Source organism: Cyprinus carpio, chromosome A22, assembly GCF_018340385.1.
Source record: "Cyprinus carpio isolate SPL01 chromosome A22, ASM1834038v1, whole genome shotgun sequence".
Taxonomy (NCBI): Eukaryota; Metazoa; Chordata; class Actinopteri; order Cypriniformes; family Cyprinidae; genus Cyprinus; species Cyprinus carpio.
In genome coordinates this window covers 16548172-16573486 of record NC_056593.1, presented here as the reverse complement: position 1 = coordinate 16573486, position 25315 = coordinate 16548172, and the positions used below count along the sequence as shown (strand labels likewise).

Sequence of the window (25315 nt, the reverse complement as noted above, 5' to 3'; positions counted from 1 at the left end):
CGTATCGGGGTGGGTAGCATCTTAATTCAGTCAAGCCGAGGTAAACATGGCCCAAAACAAGGGCCTTAAACACTACAACCACAGCAGGACTCGCTGCACATGCAGAGGCAGAACACCAAGTCAACCACTGAGTTGTTTACTGTCAATTTGGGGTTGTATTAAGTGTTTTTTTCCCCTGAAAAGCAGATGTACACAAACAATATTTAAACAACTTGGCATAGCTGTGCATTTTAGCGAAATTGGGATTTACCGTGTGAAATTTTAGATTTACAGATTTTATAGACTGTAAAACTGTATTTCAATTCCATCCTCAATCATCTCAGATAATGAGAAATTAATGGTTCTCAAATGGCTTTTCTTCAGGATCCAGATTTTACTTTAGACAACATGTGGTGATCCTGCATGCCATAGTATGAGAAACTGGTTAGTTCAAGATCCTTTTCTTTTTCTTTATTTGATTTTATTTCAAAATTATTTTCTTTTTCTTCAGATTTATATATTTAATGTCATTCTAATTGTGGGTAGAAGAATATGAGATGTTCACCCAAAAAAATGTAAGTTGCTAACAGTTTACTCACACTCAGTTCAACCAAGACATACATGAGTGTATTTATTCATCTGAAAAGATTTGGAGAAATTTCACATTATATCACTTGCTCACCAGTGGATCATTTGGAGTGAATGGGTGCCGTCAGAATGAGAGTCCAAAAAGATGATAAAAACATCACAATAATACACAAATAATCTACACAACTCCAGTACATAATCTATTATAACGTTTCCTCCAGTGAAAAAAAAATCTATCCCGTTATTTTATTTTAATAACATAAAAAAAATCCACCAACACGTGTTTATAATTGTTTTTGCTTATAAATGGTGCTTGATCTGTACATATTTCTCTCCTGATTCAGGTGAGATTACTTTTTTTAGTCTGAAACCTTTTTGAAGTTAAAAAGCCATGTGGATTATTGTGATGTTTTTATCAGCTGTTTGGACTCTCATTCTGACGGCACCCATTCACTGCAGAGCATCCATTGCTGAGAAAGTGATGTAATGCTACATTTCTCCAAATCTCCTTCAATGAAGGAATAAACTCATCTACATCTTGGATGACCCGAGGGTGAGTAAATTTTAAGCAGATTTTCATTTTAGGGTGAACAATTCCTCTCTGGAGCTACAGTTACCAATGGGCCACTTATTCAGACAGCCGATATTAAAGTAGAGATGTTCTCGTATGAGGTTCAGATAAAGGCTGTCCAGCTCGAAGGGCCTGAGGTGCTGTGATGGTATCTATTACCTATCAATGACACTCATGTATTTGGCAGAACTCACACTGCAAAAGTTGCAACAGAAGTGATCTACCAGATGAGCAGGAATCACTCTGTAGGCATAAATCACAGGAATCATCTGCCATCTACATAGAAAAAGTACAGTAACACATTTCATCAAACTGTTGTTTGCTTCTTTTCTATTCAGACTAAGACTAATGTTCTGAAGCAGAAACATGGACCCAGCAGTGCTGAGAGACACTGACCAGTGGCGGCGCAGTTGAGGAGCGAGACGAGGAGCTGCAGCAGTGATGCGCGTTGGAGGCGCGCTTTTCTGAACACAGGAAGCGGGCGCTTTAAGAAGACGCGCTGCTGCCGCGGACGGGAGGCAGGCCGGTGTTTTTCCACAACTGATGTCTAATGGTCACCCATGTTGAGAGACAAAGGTCAGAAAAAAAAGCTCATAAACTAAATTTACCGCTGGCGCTGTTATTCAGCACCGAGCAGCCGCACAATACAGAAGGGACAAGAGCGTTTCAAAGGAATTAAAGGAAATAAACAGAAAAGGTAACGCTATTTCGCATGTTTGTTCTTTGGATTTAGTATCATGCTCTAATGCTTTATTTTTTTACCTTCTTTCAATGTTTTCCGAATCTTTTTAAGTCATTACCCCCATCGTTACTTCAAATTCAATAGCTTGTCTTAGTTGTCATACATGCCGAAAATAGTTTGTTAAGGGATGCAGGAAGTAGAGTTTATTAAGAAGATTTTGTTTAATGTTATTATTTTAAAGCTTATTTTATAAATTTGCCTATAATATGACTATATAGTAATATTGCCATATTATATAACCTAATAATATAATCATTACTTTTTTTATGGTTTATTATGATTTGATAGCCTTTTACTGGTGGTCCATAAGGAGCATAAATACCGCGGTTTGTGTTGATGCTGTCACTTGTCATTGAGTTTCTTACACTCCCACTCCAGACAAATATAACTTCTACTGATTGCATAGAGTTAAGAATAGACGTCCGTCGATGAAAACCTGCATCATTGAGGCTTTTAAAAACCCTTGACAGGTTCACCTCAGCACGGACAAACTAAAGCACAAACTGATCATTTATTTATTATTATTATTTATTTATTTAGTAGGCTACACAAAGATGCGATTGTAGATGCAGCTTGAACGGTGCGTCAACAACCTGTTAATGCATTCTGAAGAAAAAAAGGTAACATCCTGCGAAAGTTAGTGACACGGACGCGCCTCCGCAATGTAATCAAATGTTGGTTGGTAACGTTGGTCTTGTACGCGTCTTTGGCGACGGTTCACACGAGGACGCGTTCTTGCGTTCAACAGCGAGGCGAAATGGAACTGAAAGCAGCGTGAATGGCGTTTAAAACGCTTCTAAGGCGGCGTTTGCATAGAACACGTTCTTGCGTCCGTCTCTGAGGAGTTATTTTTTTCCATGTAAACACGCGCTAGATAGAAAGTGTTTTCAGCGTCTTTATAGAAGTTCCTCGGTTCTAAAAATGCCGTTCCCAGTTTAAAAACCCCTTCTCGAGACACTTGCTCCTCACAAGATTCTTTTCGTATTAAATACGCGATGCTAAGCAACGAGATGCTACGAAGCACCAGCATCCGCATACAAATAAACTGGCAGTGCAACTGTGAAGTCGTCTCTCGCAAACAGGTTCACCTTATCTAGTAGACTACTTAGGGATATGCGGAAGTCAAGCGGCTCGCTAGCGGTCCCTGCTCAAACAAACACAATTCAGGATACAGAGTTTAGGTTTCTGTGCAAATGCCAGCTTGCATACCTAGCACACTGATAAGGGACAGAGCCACAATGCATTTGGGACGGATACAAATTTTATTATTTTTTTCAGCGAGGACGAAAACAGCTAAACGATTATTCAGTGTGTTGTCTACATCCTAGTGTCATAAAAGAGAACTGCAAATATGAGCTACTTTTTAATCGATGTCAATAAAAAAGTAAGATCTGCTAACAAAGCTGATACTGTGTCATGACTGCCAACAAACAGCTCTAGCCAAAATTGAGGTTACCACTTTAGACTTTGGACTCTTCCGGCATGTTTTTTTTTTTTTTTTTTTTTCTTCATCTAGGCAAATTTCACATTAAGCAGACTGAATAATGCAAAATTTGTATTCAGTACAGTTTCCTAAAAAGTCAATGATATGAAAAAGAGGACCGATAGCAGAACAGCACACTTTCTGACCCGGTTCACTTTTAAATATAATTTGCACCAATTTAATTTTTTATAGACATGGAACAGTCCCTGTACCCTCCATTTTCCATCTATAAAAATGCATCTTACATGTATTGGGGCTTTTTTTCAGAGTCTTATAGTGTCTTCACTTCTTGTTTTTGGTCAGGCAACAAATATTCCACTTGAACAAGCAGTCCATTTGTGGAGTCGTAAATACACAAGGGTAAAGGTTCTTGGTGGACACTGGAGACGTATGACAGAAATCTGACTTAGTCTGTACTGTATACTGATAAGTCAGACCAACTGACTTGATTTATGGCATAAACCTCCAGCTGAAAAATTATGGGTTTTGAATACAGAAGAAATCAAAAGTTATAATGACTTCAAAAGATATAATAAGTTATAATGAGCCAAGGGTTTTCAAACTGGGTCAAAGGACCCCTATGAGACCACAAGTGAGTGCCTGGAGATATATTAAATTTTTAAATATTTACCAAAGGAGATCACATTTATTCTATTTACTGCATTAATATTACAATTTTAATATTAATAAAATGTTGTTGAAGGTGTATCTCTAATTATATAAAAGTCTTTATATATCAAAATACATAGCAGCCATTATATTTTTGTAAGGAGCATTGCAAGGAGGCCATGGCAAACTTTTTGAGGACCACAGTGGGACCTCATCGTCCCACCATGACTATAGCTCTGCAACATGATGCAATTCAAGCATCTTGACTTCCAGTGATTCAGTTTGGTTCACTAAGCCTAGGCAGTGTGTGAGAGCACAATGCGTCACGTCATAGATTGTATGTACAAGTGGATCAAACTCTGCTGCCAACACTTGACTTTAATGTTCATGACTTCAGTTTCATGCATCATTGCTACATTGTGAGGTTTACATAAATGGCTAAGAGTGTGCTTCTAATGCTCCAATCTCCGTTTATGTGGTGGAACGAGTGCGGAAAGGAAGGAATTTAATGTGAGAGTACTCAGGAAATGTACATGGCTCTAAAATAAGAATCGTTATGTAATGAGCCAAGTGCCTCACACCGACTTCAGACCTGAAGTCTCCCTCAACAGTCGAGAGAGTGGAGCAATCCGTTCATTCCTGCCACTTAGCTGAGATGACAAAGTTGATGGCCCAACAAATCCCTTGCGGTCACAGGCTATGTGACCTGTAGATGCGGAAGAACAAATCACTTCCAATTAGGAGCTTCTTGGAGGCGACTGATTGTGGATTCCGGAGTGAAGCTGCTCCAGCTTCCATTGAAGAATACTTGAAAGTTTTGACTAGCTCGGTGAAATATAAGTCTATTGTTTCTGCTTGGGAATCAAATAGATTTAGTCAGTGTCCCAAAGTAGGCTGCCACGTGTCACAGTTTTCACATCATTCCAACAACTGTGCGCTAAGAGGGCAAAAGAAAATGCCAGCAGATCCTTTGTTCTGTATTTTTGAACAAATTGCCCCATCCAAAATTCATAGAAATGGTCCTATGAGCACAAATCGCCATTGTCCCTTTATCATGGCTGTGCTGCCAAATGCAAAAGGCTGAGGGAAACAAGTCATACAATAGCCTTTTGTTACTCGCCACATTTAAATGCGCTGGGCCTTGTCTTTGCTTCGCTACTGATCCAGAATCTAAGTCAGACTTGTCAGTCAGTCAAATATTTTGCTCCGTCTTCAAACCACTTAACAAAAAGTATATAATTGTTCTTTGACTACATGTCAAAGTATGTTAAGCTAAGCTACTTGTCTTGAAAAGAAAAGCTATTCACGGCAGGAGGCATGACAACAGCCTGGAAACCATCAGCTGTTCAAGTGAAATGCAACAGAAGTGTGGATTGCCATCCACATGCTCTTGTTTGTCACAGCTCGGGTTGCCACAAGTGGACACCACTAAGATAAATAGTTTCAGATAGACCTCTGATGCTTCTGGGAAGTGGAAATTTACCATCGAGCTGACTGACGCTTGGGTTATCCGCTGCTCCGAAGCTGCGACCAATCTACTGATTGCTTTTAATTGTCTTAGTCTGTGGGCAGGCCGTGGTGTCACCTCGGCTTACACTGAGCCCTGGAGAGATTGGGGCCGTGCGGTCAGAGGTATGGTGTCTGCTGAGAGAACAACACAGACCAGTTGGATTCAGCCATGAAGGAAATGTAAGTTAATTTGAGGGAATGTTTGTGTTTGTGGATAATGGGAAAAGGGTCAAATTCGAGGATTAAAGTTAAAGATGAGACTTTGATGGTGATGCTGGATATTAGAAACTTAGATTAGAAATGTCTTTAAAACGGAATTTCTTTTATTGACGTTTAAATTATTGCCAACTTATGGTCAAAAATGGCATTGCAATTTGAATACGTTCAACAAGGCACCTACCACTTGGATTTTTTCAAGCCAGTTGTTTGCTTTCTTCGACTGTCAGCCAGTAAAATTTGTCACCACAGTGTTTTGAATGGAAATGGAAAGTATCTGGAGGATTTCACTCTAGTTATGTAACAGAACGTGTTTGAGTTGTACCAAGCTCCTAAGCCTTTGAAATACACAGATTTAACCTACCTAAAGCAGATGAATGTAATTTCCTGTCTCTTATGTTTCCAACTGAATGATTCTGTGCAAAATTCAAAAATATAACAGAGAATCATCAGCTAAATCGGAACTATTTAGTGTTGTATAACAAACATCATGTAGTGTTGTACAAACATCATCAAACTGGTATCCAGAGATCCGCTGGATGCTGCCACACTAGTTAGCATGTTTATGAAGTCGTATGTTTAGTAAAGCTACAGAAAGGAGAATATATGTGTATTTATCGATTGTCAAACACACCGCAGATTTTTTCCCTCCTCTTCTTCTGTCTCTTTGAGAGCAGGGAAAAAAGCAGGTTTGTGTTGAAGAAACCAGCTTCACAGTGGGGCTATAGTTTGTTCAAGCATTGCCAAGCTGTAAGTCTTGTCTGGTGCGGGTAGGGATGTTGGAGTTGACTTTGGTATCTTACTCTCTGGGATTCATCTTAGGGGCTCCATGGCAAGTTTGGCTCGTGCTTTGAAACAGAAGACGCCAAGCCTGACATAATTTCTCCATCCTTGAATAGAATCCTGACAGCGTAAACACCGTGTTAATTAAAAGAACTTGGGCAAGATAAACACATACCAGTTCTGCAGCAAAACCGCAGTGAATGAATAGAGGAATTTTTAATATATCGGATTCATTAATGTGCGTGATTGCATTTGGGTTTCCTTTTCTTCCTAGGGGAAGTCGTGGCCTAGTGGTTAGAGAGTTTGACTCCTAACCCTAAGGTTGTGGGTTTAAGTCTCGGGCCGGCAATACCACGACTGAGGTGCCCTTGAGCAAGGCACCGAACCCCTAACTGCTCCCCGGGTGCCGCAGCATAAATGGCTGCCCACTGCTCCGGGTGTGTGTTCACTGCTGTGTGCTGATAGGTTTATAGTCCACCAATCATTTAAAATAAGACCAGGCCATGAATTAAGAGAGTGTCCCATTTTGCTTTTATGCTGACTTTAAACTACAGTCGTTGGTGTAAAATGCTGATGTGTTTTCTTACTCATTGGCTATGTGGTTTTGTGCTGACTACAGACACACTTCACTAGCAACAAAAACAACAAAAAAAGCTATGAATCTTATCACTTTTTTATGACTAGGTTTGTTGTACTATTGGTCATAGATAGGTTATTGTACCAAGTCATGACACAGTTGTGTCGTGCATGAAGATTTCCTGTGTTGAAACCACACAAAGGTGTCATTATTTTAATCACGTTAACCATCACGATATCTTCTCATGTAAACATTTTTCATGCATAGAAAAGCTCCTGTTCTAAATTAACAGTTTATGTTCAGACTAATTCAAAATGTTTTAGAAAACCAAATGTGATCTTTCTGACATCTGAACCTAAGGCCGCCGGGGTTCAGTCATGAGTTCTGACCCTTTGTTTTCTTTATAGCATGGCCCAGAAGGAGAAACTTCAGTGTCTAAAGGACTTCCACAAGGACATTCTGAAACCCTCCCCAGGAAAGAGCCCAGGCACAAGGCCAGAGGATGAAGCCGAGGGAAAACATCCCCAAAGGGAAAAGTGGGCTAGCAAGCTTGACTTTCTTCTGTCAGTCGCCGGGGGCTTTGTTGGTTTAGGCAATGTTTGGCGGTTCCCGTACCTCTGCTACAAGAATGGCGGAGGTGAGCATATTTGTTGATACTTTTGTTCGTAAAAACTTAATTTCTCAACATCATTTCTTGAATCTGCCCCAGAGGATATCAATTGGATAAAACAAGTCAAAAATAAAAATTCTTTCATCATTTACTCACCATCATGTTGTTTCAAACCCAAATTATAATCTTGTTCTGTAGGATACACACAGAGATGTTTAGAAGATGCTCTTTTTCCATAGAGCGCAAGAGAATGATTAAACTGTCAAACTTCATAAATGTATAAAAAAGCACCATAAAGTTTTTCAAAGACATATGAAAAATCATCAAGTCATATGTCATGAGTTTTCTTGTGTCCCGATCACAATGCATTTTCAATTAAATGCACACAAATATGATTTGAGAGCGAATAACTTATTTTGGTCTGTTTGTCAAGTCTGACAGCATGCATCACTATCCTCTTGTGATACATGGAAGAGAGAAGATTGTACATTACGAAAAATCTTTTCTGTTTCACAGAATGATGTAAAACATTTGGAACAACATTTTTTTTTTTTCGGTGAACTGTCTCTTTAAGGCTTAATAATTAATACAGCCTCAGATCAACAGCAATCAAGTGCTAACTTTGGAAATGAGATACACAGTAAAGATATTCCATTTACAGTATCTTCTGAAAAAGTACCCTTAGATTTCCCCTTACATTTCCAAATGTGCAACAGTCACCAGCATATAATTGTCATAACACTCACTTTCTTCACAACAACAGAGGTACAAAAAGAGAATGAGAGCAAGTGTCAAAGCCTTACACTGTACTGGATGAACTTTGTGAGAAATGAGTTAAACACTAATCCAGCAGTTAATAGGATATAATAATTGACAGAATTAAGTGAATCTTCTCTTGGCTCCATTTAGGTGCTTTTCTCATCCCATACTTCATTTTCCTGTTTGGCGGAGGACTGCCTGTATTCTTCCTGGAGGTGGCGCTCGGTCAGTTCACCTCTGAGGGAGGAATCACCTGCTGGGAGAAACTTTGCCCCATTTTTACAGGTCAGTTTCTTGATCAAGTAACTTGATCTTTTGTCAGTATATTTAAATGGACGTCACTGGAGAAAGATGCTTTTTGCTGCCAGTTGGTGTAGTTACCGTATCTACCAGCAGGGGCAAATGGGGTCATGCCAACCACTCTGACCCCTTGGTAAGGACAGAGTGGGAGCTGTGTCACAGATACCACCAGCTGTATCTGAAGATAGGCTGTGCGAGGCATACAGCTTTCATGTTGGGTGTCTGATTTGAAATACATATCCCTTTTAATGCCAGAGAAGAAAAAATGCATGTTTACAAAAATAGCAATGAGGGTCAACTCTCAGAGCAAATGACAAGAACCATTTTTTTATTAGGTTAAGACAAGGCAATCTACTGGCAGTTATGAATAGAGCACATATTTATTTTTTCAAAAATACTTGTACATTTTGATTAAATATCTAAATATATATAAATACAATTTATAAATTCCCATTGTCTAATACATCATTCATTATGGGCTCCCATATAAGCTGGCAGCATCTGCTAATTCCTATGGAGATAAACTTGTCTTTGCCACATGTTGAATAGTCCTAAAGCATTCACCATTGGTCTTTTATAATCTCACCAATCTGTTAATTGCAGCCTGTCTTCTTACTACTCTAGGGAATTGTAGTAGTTTAATTTTCATCCTGGCTGGTAGCAGAGACAAAGTCACATTAGCAGCTCAATTAATGTATTGGCTAAGAAGGGCAGCTGCTCATGACCAGTAGCTTGTATAATTTGACATCTCTTCATCTTGTGTGGTGTAGTGGCTAAAGCTGGATTTAGCGATCTGAAGGTGTGGGTTCGAGCCCCACAAAGAGCAACCCACTATACCTTCAAAAAAGGAATCAAAACCCAGACTAAATGACTACTTGCTAGGAAAAAATAAAATAAAAAAAAACAATAGATTTCCACGGAAATATCTCTTATGTAACAAAGAGTATATCAAACCTTACAAAAATGTCCTCTGACAACAGATTCATTACTTATTTAAACAGAGATTACTAGTGAGCAATCATTACATGCAACTGCTGAATTACCCATATCCCTCTGCCAGCGAATGAGGTGATAGTTTTGGTCTGATTTGCTTTCCACTCAGCATGGCCAACATTGATTTACACAGTTAAATCTCTAAACCAATGTCTTACATCACTTTCCTCCCACTCTGGGCAGTTTATTCGATGTTTATACAGCAAGCACAAGAATGTCTCATAGAAGTTTATCATTTATTTATCCATTCTCATGCTCCACTGGAGCACAACTTCTTTCATTGCATTCATTAAGGTTATAATAACAAATTGCAAACACTTGGCACAACTACCATGTGCTGAGTCAGTCTAGTGTGCCATTGGCTTAATGTCACCATTCCTTTCTTTATACAGGTATCGGCTATGCGTCCATAGTGATTGTTTCTCTGCTGAACATCTACTACATTGTGATTCTGGCTTGGGGCTTGTACTACCTGTTCCAGTGCTTTCAGCCAGAGCTTCCCTGGGCAAGCTGCAACAACAAATGGAACACAGAAAATTGTGTGGAGGATACCCTCCGCAAGAACAAGACACTCTGGGTGGCTGCGAACACCGCTAACTTCACTTCCCCCGTCACTGAGTTCTGGGAGTAAGTACTCATTACTTTAGTTCTATTGTGTTGTGTACTTTGAAAGCCATTCAAATCCAGCTATCAGCATTTAGTTGAGAAGTTGTTGTGGGGTTATGAACCAAAGACATTGCCACATTTATCGGTACAGTTGTCCTAAATCACTCCCAAAGATTTTGGAGCTCCTTTACCCTCTTAGTAATGTTCTCATTGTAAATATCTAATGGGGCCCTCAACATACTTGCTATAGATGCTATAGATTAGGGGTAATAAGAAGATCCGCTATCCTGCAGAGTTTAGAAACAATCCTGCTCCAACACTACTGGCTGTAATCTCAACCCAAAGAAATCCTGCAGACTTGGGTTTGCAGGTTCAGGCCTATTTTAACTAAACCCCACAGAACAGTGGGTCCCGAGGAGCAGTCCCAATAGTGCTAATGCTTTAAACATAGACCAAAGGGACTAGAGCAAGGATGGGCAACTTCGGCCCTGAAAGGCCACTGTCCTGCAGAGTTTAGCTCTATCCACCTCCTGGTAATATTCAACCAATCCTGAAGACAAAGGTTAGATTTTACAGGTGTGTTTGATTAGAGATGGAGCCAAATTTTGCAGGACAGTAGCCCTCCAGGACCGGAGTTGCCCATCCCTGGTTTAGATCTCCATACTGCCTTCTGAAGACCAATATTTATGGAGTTTAGCTCCACCCCTAATTAAACACACCTTAAGGTCTTCAAGAAAGTTTAAAGAAGGTGTGATCAAGAAGGTTAAAGCCAAATTATTCAGGAAAGAGGCCCTCTAGAAGCAGGACTGCATACACCTGATCTCGCAGAAGGCTAGTGGTGGTATTATAACTCTATGGCAGGGGTGTATTCCAGAAAGCTAGGTTAACATACCATCACACACATCCTGAACTTTCAGATGATTAACCATCTAACTATGCTTCTGGAGGTATCCTGCAGACTTTATCTTCAAACCTAATCAAACATACCTGAGCCATTACTTGAAATTACAGGCAGGTGTGGCACAGAGTTGGAACTGAAGTCTGCAGGAATGTATCCCTCCAGGAGCAGAGTTGGCTATACCTGCTCTGTGATGACTTGGCTTCTTGTTCTGATTTGTACATACACACTAGTAGTGAGTAGTGAACTCATCTGTCATAGCTGAAGAATGTCTCACCAACAAACATTCTTTCCACCACAGGCGAAATGTCCTCAGCATCTCAGATGGTATCGAGCAGGTGGGTCATATTAAATGGGACCTGGCTCTGTGTCTGCTCGCTGTGTGGGTCATCTGTTTCTTCTGCATCTGGAAAGGTGTTAAGTCCACTGGGAAGGTGAGCTTAGTCGCATAACACAAATTCTTTCAACTTCAGTCAATTTAAGAACTACTAATAATAGTTTTTACAGTGTCAGTGGAGTTATAAGTAGCTAGGGAAATTTGAATGCTACCTTAGCCAGTATTGTCAACATAAACATAGCAGGCATTCCCTGGTTATTAGCAGCAATAGTAATAGCACGCCTACTTCCTAATAGAGACTGTAAAGTCAATCAGCAGACACCACCTCTTGACTTGGGCACACATTCCCCCAAGAATGCATTTGTGAATCTTATCAAGGCTTCTGCCAAGACACTGTCACAGTAGACTGCTGTATAGCAATGCTAGCAATAGCTACTTTTTTTTTGGTGACAGTCTGCATATTTGTCATGCAATTTTAAATTTACTTGCCGGTAATTAATGTTTTGATGTAGTTTTCGGAATTGTGGTCAACATAATATGTCTAGCCAAGCCAAGCATTACATGATGGCAGGAAAACAGCTGACCAAAAAGCATATCCACTAAAGACAATATAAAACTGTCAGTGAAGTTAAGCTGTAAATTACATGTTAGCCTTGGAAGTGGTTTTGACAAAATGTCATCTCAGAATGTTGGAAAGTGTGACAAGTCTTTTAAAGTCCTGTGAAAAAGCTCTGCTTTAGATTTCTAAATTGTCAAATCACCAACCAAGTTTGTGGGTTTTCATACAACCATAGCATTACATTTAACCTCAGTGTTCTTGGCTTTTCTGCTTAGGTTGTGTACGTCACGGCAACATTCCCATTTGTCATGTTAATTGTCCTGCTTGTACGGGGTGTCACTCTTCCTGGGGCAGCTGAGGGCATCAAATTTTATCTGTACCCAAATGTGACTCGCCTTGGAGACCCAGAGGTAAGATCTCAGCTATTTACTGTACATCAAAAGGCTTTACACTATGACCTACCCACCAAAACTTGATTCCAAACCACATAGATAGTTTCTATGGCTATCTACATTGCTGAAAAGACCAACATAGTTGGTTCCTAGCATATGTTGTTTTGGGGGCTGGACCCCATCAGGCTTAACTAGCTTAACCAGCAAGACTTCCTTGGTCAACTAGCTGCAACAGAAAGACCAACTCTAGGTCGACCAACTTTCAAAGATAGGTTTTGCTGGTGAACAACATGACTATGCTAGTCCACCAGCTCTCTAGCTACTAAATCAGTACTAACCAATATAAATCAGCCACCTAAGATGGACTTTTCAGCAGGAAAAGTGCTGTTTACACTTGTCAACATAAATGTACACATTAGTGACCCTCTGCAACATAAAACCAGAATAAACTTCAGATGTACAGTTTACAGAGAGAAACCCAAGATATGCAAAAGAGTCGACATAAATAAAGCTCATGATGGCCTCAGTCAGAAAGCTAGAAATCTAAACATGACATGTAGTTGTTGAAAAAATTATATTAGTCCTTCATGATGTATACATTTCTGGAGGACCTATGAGAGGCTGAACGCATGCAAATATTTGGGTTTGCTCAATACATGTTGTCAGTTAGCAAATGGTTTGGCGTCTTGTGTCTAGGTATGGATCGATGCAGGGACACAGATTTTCTTCTCTTATGCCATCTGTCTTGGAGCCATGACGTCACTGGGAAGCTACAACAAGTACAAATACAACTGCTACAGGTGGGTGTCAACACCCCGGGGGTGGGAGGGGGGCTTAGTCCAGTGAACGGGCAAAGTGGGAACGTAAGGTTCCTTTGTGTTAATTAACAAACTCCATGACATATGTGTGACATAGGGACTGTTTGCTGCTGGGAGGCCTGAACAGCGCTACAAGTTTTGTGTCTGGCTTCGCAATATTTTCCGTCCTGGGCTTCATGGCACAAGAGCAAGGGGTGGACATAGCCGATGTGGCAGAGTCAGGTACGAGGGTCAAGTAGCAGTGATGGTGGGCACTGCTGCTGCAAATAACAACACGAAAAGTTTGGTCAACCCTGTAGTGAAAACGGCGGGAAAAATCGACGACTATAAACAATTCGGAGCCAATAAAACTAGTTCCAGGTCCTAGGACTTAAAAGAAAGCCTAAAATTTGGATTCTTCTTCGTCATTCATCAGATAAAAACCAAAATGAATTAGCAAAATGTAGAAGTTCTCTCGGTGGAAGGCGGAATTGGCTTGGAGTCAACTGTAGAACTGTGAGAAGAGCGTGTTCTTGGAGCCACTGGGAACATTAAGTCCTAGTCCACTAATGGCGAAGAATCAGCTGTTGTGTGAAACAGCATTGCCTGCTGTTCAAGAGAGTTTCCAATGGTGACCCCAATCAAGAAGCATCTTGTGCCAAGTTCAGGATAGAGGCAATTTACAACATGCTTATGGAGAGTTTGGATTAAAGTCCTCGAGAACTCTATGCAATTTGACTAAGGTCGTCAAGTCAGTTCCTATTGTTTCTTTTTTCTACCCTAGACAATACTTGGCCAAGAGTATGTTGACACCTTCATCTATTTTAATGTGCTTGGCTATTTCAGCTACACCCTTTGCTTACAAGCAGGTGCCTACAGTGAAGTATACAGCCATGCAGTCTCCTTAAGACAGATTGGTTTACTGAGACTGTTGTGGAAGAAGCTCAGACCTGAACACCATTGAGCACCTTTTGGATGTACTGAAACATTGACTGTGAGCCAGACCTCAGTCACCCATTAATTGTGTCTGAATGGGAGCAAATCCTTGTTCCAGTATCTACTGGAACACCTTCCCCAAAAGAGTGGAAGCTCATGGTTTTGAAAGTAAATGTTCAACAAGTGCATATAAGCAAGATGTTCTGGTGTCTATATACTTTTGACCATCTAGTTCATGTCAGATGTTTCTCAAAATGGCTCTTCATCTTTCATGCTGTCTGTGGTTCAGGATCATCTTCATTAAGTCTCATAGCGAAAGAGATCAGTTGATGTAACGACTGCTTTTTAATCTCAAGTTTTTCCAAATGTCTAGTCTTCTGCGGTTGTTCATGCGTTTGGCCTTCTGTGGAGACTTTGGTATGTCTGGCTCAAGCGAGGTGCACAAAACATACATCTTTATCACTTTGTTTATAAGACACACAAACTTAAATTTTACTTGAACTTCCGTGCATATCTGCACAGTTTCAGTTGTATGGAGCCACAGGATCCTTATCAGGGAGCCTTTCAGGATGATTTGGTTGGATACATTTCTAAACATTACAAATGTCAAGCAGCTAAAATAAGCTTTTTGCAAAAGAGAAGTCAATTTTGGGGGTGGTCAGTCATAGATGCATCAACCTGACTCTGTGGAAAGTGCATTTTATTGTACTTTGACATTATGCTTTGTTGGTCATTGTTTAATTTTTTTCATTGTTTCGTGGTTTTATTATATATGCATTGTGCTTGGTTTTGCATTTAACCTCTGTTGAACAGATTGAATTCTACATTTTATGTTGCAGTAGTAAATGGAGGTGTTTGTATGTTACCTTTTAAGTTGAGCTAAGTAGTGTTGAATATGTAACCTGTATTATTACACATGGGAAATATCACACCGCTCATGAAACATTTTCTAGATTTCGAAACAGCCGAAGCTAACATTAAGATGCTAATTTTGCAAGAAGATGAACTGAAACATTCATTGGACTTGCAATGAACCACTGGCAGTAAATTTGCCTGGCTTGATCACATTGTCATGTAGATACTCACTCCTTTTTTCTTTCATGTTTTGGTCTGTGCCGACAACGAAACGCGCCACACCGGCATAGATCAAAGTGCGCAAATTGCTAGCCTTGCTAACTGTACACTCTCCACTTCCCCACCCCTCTCTGTTCTCTTCCCAATAGGTCCTGGCTTGGCCTTCATTGCTTACCCTAAAGCTGTGAGCATGATGCCACTTCCAACATTTTGGGCAATTCTTTTCTTCATCATGCTTCTGCTGTTGGGCCTCGACAGTCAGGTGAGTATCAAATGAAAAACTATGATGCTAAACAACTTGAGTACCACTAGTTTACAGAGTAGTAATGACATACAACCAGATGTTGATGTTCAACCCAGTCTGTGGACCTTTTAGAAAACATTTTTGGAATTAAATGGCTGACGGCTAACGCGAATGTCTTAGCTAACAATTAAAGTGCAATAGGTTTAATACAATTAAATTATATGTTCACACTTTTTGCATAATTTGAAGATCAAACAGAGTTTAAATAATAAAAAAAAAATTCTGAAAGAATTAAAAAGCTCTGTAAATCCAACAACAGATGAGTATAGCAACTTAATCCACAGTACACAAGAAAACATGGTAACAAACAAGGAAAAAAAAACTTTGTTGGCAGCTAATTGGCCATACAGCAGTCTTGTACTCTCATATTTCTCAGTCCCAGTGAAATTGAACACTGCTAAATCAGTGTCCATCCACATCCAGGAGGTACACTAAACTAGGGTGTGGTACTTGGACTGTTAAATTAAGTATCTAAAATAATATTCATGCAGCTGTGCTGGATAACATTAAAGGGGGATCTATGTACAGTACTACTTACAGTAATAGATACATTTCACTACAGTATGTCACAACCTTATAATCCAATCAAACTGATGCTGAACTTTATTTCCTGCACTGACCTATTTCTTATTGAAACAGGAACATGGGCTGGAACATCAAATTTTTTTAAATAGCCAGTAGCCTTTTAGGCTATGATGACAATGATTGGTATTGGGGAAGGGCATGCTCATTCTAGACAGAATTTTTATTGTACAAAATTTTACATTTGTAATATGTATCTCCTAAGATTGTATTTGTTGTGCACTAGCCTCAAAGCCAAAAGTAATGAACAAAAAGCCTCATACTCATAGTAGATTTATTATTATAAAACATGGCACAAGTATCCCATGAGCTTCCTTCTTCCTTTGTCATTTTGTACTGTATAATATCCACTCAAAATATGAAATCTTTGCCCTTTCAGCCTGAGTCAGTAAACAAGAAACCAGTTTGTGCTGACAGTGTTTCTTTTCTTTTCCCAGTTTGTTGAAGTGGAAGGGCAGATCACCTCCCTAGTGGATCTGTATCCATCCTTCCTAAGGAAGGGTTATCGGCGTGAAATCTTCATAGCTATAGTCTGTTTTGTGAGCTACCTGCTGGGACTTACCATGGTCACCGAGGTAAGTACGACAGTCGAATACTTATTTATGAAGCATTTCCCCTCCAAATCCATACTAATTCTGGTCTTTACCACTTTGCCAACAAAATGGACCAGCTGGTTTCTCCTGGCTAAATAAAGACCGTATCAAATGCAGCTTAGTTGAATGGTCAGGCACCATATGTTTTCCTCTTAGGATTTTAGTAACATTGTCATTTGATAGTATGTGGCCCTCAACCAAACCCTCGGTTCCTGTAATCAAGAACGCCAGACTCATGCCAAATCTACTGCCCATGCTCTCTCCCATAAGGAAGAGGCCTCCTCTCCCTGCAGTGCCTTATCGCTCTTAGTTCCATGTCTTTTTATGGACATCCTGACCTGCTTTGAGCAGTGAGAATTCCACAGAGTAATCACACTGCTATAATAGGAGATCCGGACTGGTCCAACAATGCACATCTAAGATTCTTTTGGGCCCCTTCAAATCTCGGCCCCTGATTGCTAAGCCTTGGAACAGTGATAAACTGGGAATGCTATTATGTGGTTTGAGCCACACAGTGTCCCATTTGTTTCCGTGACATAATGTCTTATGTCACCCCTGAATGCATTGTGCAACAAATGCCAAAAGAAAACTAGTCAAGTGTTTAGCCAGCCCTTTCTCATAACAGGACTCCATTGTGTCTGTCTTGCAATTATAGCATGTACCCCATTCCTACTCTCTTTTTCAATAATTAATTTATTTTTGTTGTATGTCTGATTTTCAGGGTGGCATGTATGTGTTTCAACTCTTTGACTACTATGCAGCCAGTGGCGTGTGCCTTTTATGGGTAGCATTCTTTGAATGTATTGCTGTAGCCTGGGTTTATGGTAAGTGTAAGTAGTAAACAGAAAATGTGACTTCTGTTCATAATGGTTTACTGGAGCAGGCACTTTCCATGAATAGGGTACAAATTGACGTGAAATTGGCCAGTACTTTAACCTGTTAACCCGCACCTGGACGCCCACGCACTGAACTCTCTTTTTTTGCACATGTCAGTGTTTACGATTAGATTTAATTAAATGGGACAAAATTAATCTTGACAAACTATATATCATTATAAAGATCTAAGCCTCAAGCATTGACGACAGATTGCTGTTTTTCAATGGAAAGCTTATAAAGAATGTATTTGCTAAATTTGTGTAAGCAGTACATATCGAAACATGAAGAATCAAAATGCAGTAAGTACCAGATTCGTAGTAATAGGCTCCATAATAGTGTCTTTTATGGAGAATGTGGCTGTATCTGCATGATTACCATATGTTTGAGCGCAAATCAGCACGCTATTACTGTGGAACGCCATCTATATGAATAGAGTGTGATTATTGACTTTAATGGCGCCTATGGCGCCTTTGGTGCATTTGTATGATTATTCATCTCTATAACTGGCCATCAGCACGTCAACACGTGATAATTGACAATATGAGCAGAAAATTAACAAAACTCAATATTTCTAGCAATCTCAGGATGTTCTGTAATTTTGCATGCAAAGTTAATTCTTTTTTTTTCTTCTTATTTCCTTTTATTTCTCAAATTATTCTTATTGTATTTTTCTAGTGCTCAAACAAATCACTTGATGTCTAAGATCCTGTCTTTTTAATGGTATCTTCTTAACTATGCAGGGGTAGGTTTAATGACTAAAATAGTTTGTAGAACCCATAAATACATTTGGTAAATATTTTTTTTATATTTAGTCTCAGAAAGATGGTTGCAGGAATCTTGTTTTTAATGGTATCTTCTTCAGATTTGAAATAGAAACTCATGAGACATGTGACTTTCAACCCATTACTTTTCTAGATTGCTCCAGGACTAAAAAAAAAAAAAAAAAAAAAAAAAATTAAAAAATAACACACTGAAGTAATTTTTTCAAGGCACTTAAGTGTCTATAACTTTTAATCTTTTTGAGCATTATCAACTCTGGTTGATGAAAAGTAAAGCCCAAAGGGTGTTCTTTCCAAAGACACCAAAATTATGTGTGTAACACACTGAAGTAAGGAATTGTTGCAATTTTAAGTTAGGTAGGGCACTTTCAGCTGTGAGTCCCATAATGGGGGGTCTGGTTAACAGGTTAAAATAATAAACCCTATTACTGTTATGTTTTCAACTGTAAAAACATACAATTAAGAATTTTGAGTTCAACCCTGTTACTGCATTATTTCCCTGTCATATCAAATTATAATTCTTGTAACTATAATACCCTTGAGCAGAGATAGTCACTGTACTGCAGAGTTTAGCTCCATCTCTAATAAAACACACCTAAAAAAATCCAATCTTGAAAAGACTGCATTGAAAATTAAAAAGGTGTGTTTTCTCAGAGTGTGTTGACTGAATAAGTTAGCCATTCAACACTGTTACTGAAGTTGGTGTAAGAAAAAAAGACATCAAACAACAATGCATCTTTTGTTTGTTAGAAATATGAGTTTGTCCTTAATTACAAAATAAACAACTCAAAATCAAAAACCCCTAAGTAGATCGCCCTGCTGAGTAACAGAGTAATTTAGCCTAAATCTGTAACCCTGTTACTGCATAATTTTCCATTTTCTAATTTTCCACATTTACTAATAATGATCTTTAAACTTTTTGTACAATAGTAGTAAAACAAAATTGGACCCTTTTACAGCATGATCACATGCCACTTTCTCAGTTTTTTTCACCAACACAAATTGAATGTTGACTTTTAAGCCATTCAGCCCTGTTACAGCTATTTAAAAAGAAAAGATAAAACAAATTAATGTATTTCAATATTTGACCTTTAATATTTTTATATTCAGTATTTGAATATTAGACTTTAATATTCAGTATTTGACTAGCAAGCAAATATAGGCTAAATCTGCAACCCTGTTACCTATAGTTTGTTATTATAACTTTTTACTTAGAATTTCATTTAATTATTATGGTTAAGCACCTCCACTCACTGACAAAAACTTGTTTTTTTGGACTTTTAAGCACTAATTTCTTAACCTATTGATGAAAAGTGCCAGCCATCCAGCAAATGAGTTCTCTTTTCTTGGGAAATGAAACAAAGCCCTTATTTCTGACAAATTACTTGTTGTGAAAGGCATGATTGTGAAATATTCTCGGGTGTGGTTCTTTGTTTGAACACAGTGTGGGTCAATTAGAATGATTCAGTGCCAAAATCAGGGTTTCTACTATACAATTTAGCATGGTTCTGAAAGCGTGCATAACATCTTTGTTCCCTACTGTCTTGACCTTGATTTCTAAATTTAAATGTGTCATGAATATGTTAGTGCATGCCAACTTCTCTTGTTAACAGAGCTGCTGCTGAGGTGGCTTAAACCCTGCATGCAGGTAGATTCAGGTTAAAACATTGATAGTTTTTAATATGGGGGATTTTCCTGATATCTAATGCATTGCAATAGTTATTGCATCTTAAAGCAATAACTATATACCAGTCTATGTGGACTCTAGGATTATAATGTGTTTGAATGTGATACCTAAAAACACTCTTCCTCTTCACAGGCGCTGATAATTTCTATGATGCGATTGAAGAGATGATTGGTTACAGACCAAATCCCTGGATGAAGTGGAGTTGGACTGTAATCACACCTTTTCTGTGTGTGGTAAGTTCTTTTTAGGTGAAGAAAGAGTCCTCAAAACAGGTTAAATTAGTAGTTTGCTTATTTATAGATGCATTGTGTTTATAAAAACAGTGAGAAGTGCTTGTCCACAGATCTTGTTAGGCCCACTACACAGTATGTTTCCTAAAATGACACACTGAGGAGGTCCTATGAAAGTATTTTACTCAGTGCAGTTTGAGATTGTGTGTTCTTCTACCCTCCCCCATGGCTTCACACGTAAATACTGCTTTTACGCTTTGGATTTGCCGCAAAAATCCAGCTCCCATCTCACTGTAACAGAGCTCCAGATGGGGTGACCATCTGCCTGGCCAACAGAATGAATGGAAGGATCTGAGGACGAATGCAGGATTAGTTTAGATCATGAGTGTCGTTTTTCTGTTAAGATTTTTCTGTGAAGATCCTTATGTACAGTACAACCATATAGCATTTAAAGTCTGAGGAGACTTTTATTTTCATTTATTGGCTCTTTTGCAGTGGATTAACATGTTTAGTCATTTTGGAAACTTGGTTTTAGCTCTATAAAGGGTGAATCACACAAAGAGAAGCCTAGGTCATAATTCACCCACTTACCTAACAACCAACCAACCAACCTGCCTACCTAGCTACGTACCTACCTACCTACCTACAGAAAGAAAGAAAGAGTAGCATATTTTAAGATATTTATTATTATTATTATTATTAAATAGCAAATAATTGTTATTATCAAATATTATTATTAAATAGTACGCATTATGGATTAATGTATAAATAACTACATTAATGATAAACGTTATTTACATTATCAGTAATGCAATGTAAATGTCATTAAATAGGAAATTAATCTATTAATGTTTTTAATCATGTATCATTAAACAAATAAATAGACAATAATATTGTTTTGAATAAATTATAAATAGCCAAAGTAAATATATGCTATTTATTTATTCAATAATAAATACAACAACAACAATAATAACTTTTATTATTATTATTATTAAATAGCAAATACATCTTTTTTTAGTCATGTATTAAATAAAATAAATAAATAAATAGCCAAATGTAGTATTAAGTAATAAACAATTAAATAACAATAATAAACAATGCCATTGATTTGTTTTATATTTGTTTTATATTTGTTATATAAAGATAGATAGATAGATAGATAGATAGATAGATAGATAGATAGATACAATTTTTCAGTGAGACTCACCCCTTCATAGTTCAGAGTTTTTCATTTACATGTCATTTTGATTAGTCTGTGAGCAACTCAGGCACAGTAATGGGCGACGGCACTCATTTATTGGAGATTGGATTGAGTGTGCTGTTGTGACCCCTGCTTTGTCTTCTGCTGCAGGGATGCTTTGTCTTCTCATTGGTCAAGTACACACCCCTGAGATACAACAAAGTCTACGAGTATCCGGATTGGTCCATTGGAGTCGGCTGGACCCTCGCCCTCACGTCCATGATCTGCATACCAATGGTGGTTGTGATCAAAATCATTCAATCAGATGGACCCCTCATAGAGGTGAGTCAGTCGTGCCAACGACAAAAAGGTTTTTCATCAATGAACAAGCCTATAATGTCGCTATATGTTTCCCTCCAGAGGATCAAAGCGGTGGCGGCACCTGTGAGGGGAGGAGCCAGTTCCTGCCCTCAGGAGTACCAGCCCAAATGCAACGAGCTGGCGCAGCCGCTGGACCCCAACTGGAACGGAGGCTTGATGAAGCCCACCCACACCATCGTAGAAACTATGATGTGAACGCTCTCTGTGAGAGGATTCAATTACCTGCTTTTCCATTATATATATATGATTCTATATAATACATGTATTAAAAATATACTCTGTAACTTTTGACATAGTCGTAGGACCAGGTTTACATTGCTACGCAGCTGCACTAGGAGTCCTTGTTTTGTTTTTCTACAGAGAAAGTTTCATTTTTCTGTCTGTATTTTTAATATTTTTAACATAATACTATTATATTACTATTATTGTCACTGTTAATTAGAATGAGAACAGATGTTAACAGCAGTATCCCGAACGTAGAACCATGACCGTTCTATTTTTGTAACTTCTATCTTGTACATATTGAAATCATACTGTGTTTATTTTATAGAGAATCGAGAATCATGGGGAAAAAAAACACAAAGGGCTCCGTAAACGTGAATTGCGAAAAGTAACGCTGGTGTACAAAGATCTAAAAAAAAAAAAAATACCACCCTCATCCTCGCCAACATGAAAGGCTCAACTTTTTAGAGACAGAAGTCATTATGCATTATTGTAGAGCTTTAAGTGTGTCCAGACAAACTGTTTAGACTGGAGATTGTGCTGTCCGGAAGAATCGAGCCGTTAGCACTGCTTGTTTTCAATGCACTATACAACTAAGGACACTACATTCTCCATATTGTTGCACCATTTAAATGGATAGTTTACAAAAAAAAAAGTCATCATTTACTCACCCTCAATTCGTTCCAAACCTGTATGACTTTCATTTTTTTCTATGGAACATAGAATGATTCAACAGTTTTTGTCCATAAAATGAAAGTCAATGGGATACAAAACATTGACTTTCAGGGGCCGTTTACAACACACTAAAAATGAAAATCTTTTTATGCGTTTTGACATTCACTGACACGACAATGGCATTTTGGGGGCTTGAAAATACAAACTTTAGAAAACGGGTTTCAAAGTTCAAGTTTTTGATGATAATACCATTATCACCTCCACGTAAACTATTAAAAACACGAATTTGTGAGATTATGCGCATGCATATTATGGTTTCTGTCTGTAAGCACATAGTGTTTCTTTACAGAGTGACATCGCCAACTACTGGCCTGGCATGCATAATATAGCATTTTTAGTAGTTTTTACGGATCCATGTGAATGGGGATTGGTTTGACAAAGTTGTCATTTCTTCATGAAAAACGCAAAGGAAAAACTCTTCAGTTTTTAATAAATTGTTTTTGTGTAAACGTACCATCATTGTATGAAAAACAAAAAGAAAAAAAAAACGTATTGAAATGTCTCTCAAACAGTCTACATACATCTCAACAAAAAGAAACAAACATAGAGAGAGTTAAAAAACAGAACTTAAATTTTGAGTGACTTTTGAGTGACTTTTGTAGCAAACACAACAGGCATGTCCATTCTATTTGCGCAGTTAATGAACCCCCCACACAAATTTAGAGTTTGCGCTAAATCAGGGGGCTTGATTTGTAAGTATATTCACTGTGCTATTCGTAAGTCACCAAATACACTCTTATTTTGAAATTTCGGAATGTGAAGTTGCCTGGCAATATTTAAAAGCCACATAGATTAAGGGTAGTTTCATATGTTTTGTATCAAATCTGTTTTTATTTCCAATCACATTTGCCTTTTGTATTCAGAAACATCACTGTATTTGACTGTCGTGTCAATTACCAATAGATCTCATCCACAACTGTTAATCGACAAACAAAATGAAAAAAAAAAAAGCTTGATGCGAACTGTAATGTGCAATACTTTGTAGAACGATATGTATCGTTTCTGTCTTCACCTGTCTTTCAGAAAGTTGGTGCATGGAAGTGTGGAATTGCGTATGATTTTTAAGCTGTTGTAATATGTCAGAAACAATGAACAGGGGCCAATTTAAGCTGCCGTCCATGGTGTGCTGAATTAACACCAAAAACTCAATGCAGATCTACTTACTGTGATAATTTATACTTTTTTTAAATTAGAAAGTAAAGCTTAATTCTAAGGATTATGCCAATGTTATGGATTAAATTTATCGAATTAAATATGATTTTTTTTGACTTGGCCAAGTTAAAACTGTAGCCAATCGCAAAGGGAGATGCTCAATTGATCTCAACAGCTTCTGCCTTGCTACCTTTGGGATGCTTCATTACAGAAATGTAAATATAAATGTTGAGAGAGGCACAATTTTTTTTTAGTAATACAGAGATTAATGTGCAGTCTCAGGGTGTGTTTTAATAACAGAGACTGGTTTCCCGCTGTTGCACGTTTTTGAAACCCTTCCATTTTTAAAGAACAGCTAAAGGGGGCAGTGTTTATAAATGCGAGAGAGAACCTTTTTAAAGTAATGATCAGAAATGTTTTATTTTTTTATTTCGAGGATATCTGTAAGTAAAAAAAAATCAAGTGTATAGATAAAGATTTTGCTGTATACCCCTCCCAAAAAAAAAAAAAAAAAAATTGAAAAAAAGTTTTTATCTCTTAATAAACATTTATCTTTTAAAACCCTTCTGTTTGTGGTGAACATTTAACATTCAGAATATGTAAAATATAATTTTACCATAATACTATTTCTTCAGTGTTTGGTTCCGTTTAGTTATATAAACTGACGTAATGTTTTGTTTGGCTTAAATGTTGAGTATACAATCTCTGTGTGTGTTTTTTTCCTGACCTCAGCATCTTTGACACGTAAATATTGAATTTTTGGCTACTTACTAGGACCTACAAACAAAAAAGAAACACTTTACTACAAAGCCATACTGCTGGTGAATGGATCTATCTATCCATCTGAATATTATCTATCCATTCATCCATCCCTCCACTGTACATCTTCACATCTGACTATCTATCCATTTAAATATCAACTGTATCAATATCTACATATCTACAAATGTAGATCATCCACGAAAGTCAATGCAAAAGTCAGAATGCTTATTTTTACCCGGCATCACAGAGACAACTCCGGAACTGGAGTCATGTTGGCCTGAGGACGTAACCATAGCAACAGCATGCTGCTCAAGTACAGTCTGTTCAGTTCATTATCAGGTAAAACATCAACATAAGTGCTGTCATTATGTCTCACATATAAGCATTTTTCTCATATATTCACATGTACAAGTCAGGATACTGGATATTTGACAATTTGCTAAAGGAGCACTGAAAAACAGTTTCGGTTATGCAACACAAGTGCCACAAAATTACCTTTAGACCTCATAGA

General features: G+C 38.1%; 1 protein-coding gene across 2 annotated transcripts; it reads left to right on the top strand.

Moving 5' to 3' along the window:
- Positions 1-1500: 1500 nt before the first annotated feature.
- Positions 1501-23343, top strand: LOC109060022 (sodium- and chloride-dependent taurine transporter-like). 2 transcript variants are annotated; one of them, XM_042712103.1, is made up of 15 exons: positions 1501-1835; positions 5534-5661; positions 7465-7694; positions 8577-8711; positions 10112-10346; positions 11525-11657; positions 12395-12529; positions 13208-13311; positions 13427-13551; positions 15468-15580; positions 16642-16779; positions 17519-17621; positions 20272-20372; positions 21724-21894; positions 21973-23343. In XM_042712103.1, the coding sequence occupies exons 2-15, from the start codon at positions 5651-5653 to the stop codon at positions 22126-22128; spliced, it is 1890 nt and encodes a 629-aa protein (XP_042568037.1). In that variant the 5' UTR covers positions 1501-1835; positions 5534-5650; the 3' UTR covers positions 22129-23343. The 2 variants fall into 2 exon arrangements, with proteins under 2 accessions (XP_042568037.1, XP_042568038.1); XM_042712104.1 differs by lacking the exon at positions 5534-5661 and having other exon boundaries at positions 1504-1835.
- The last annotated feature ends 1972 nt before the right edge of the window (positions 23344-25315 follow it).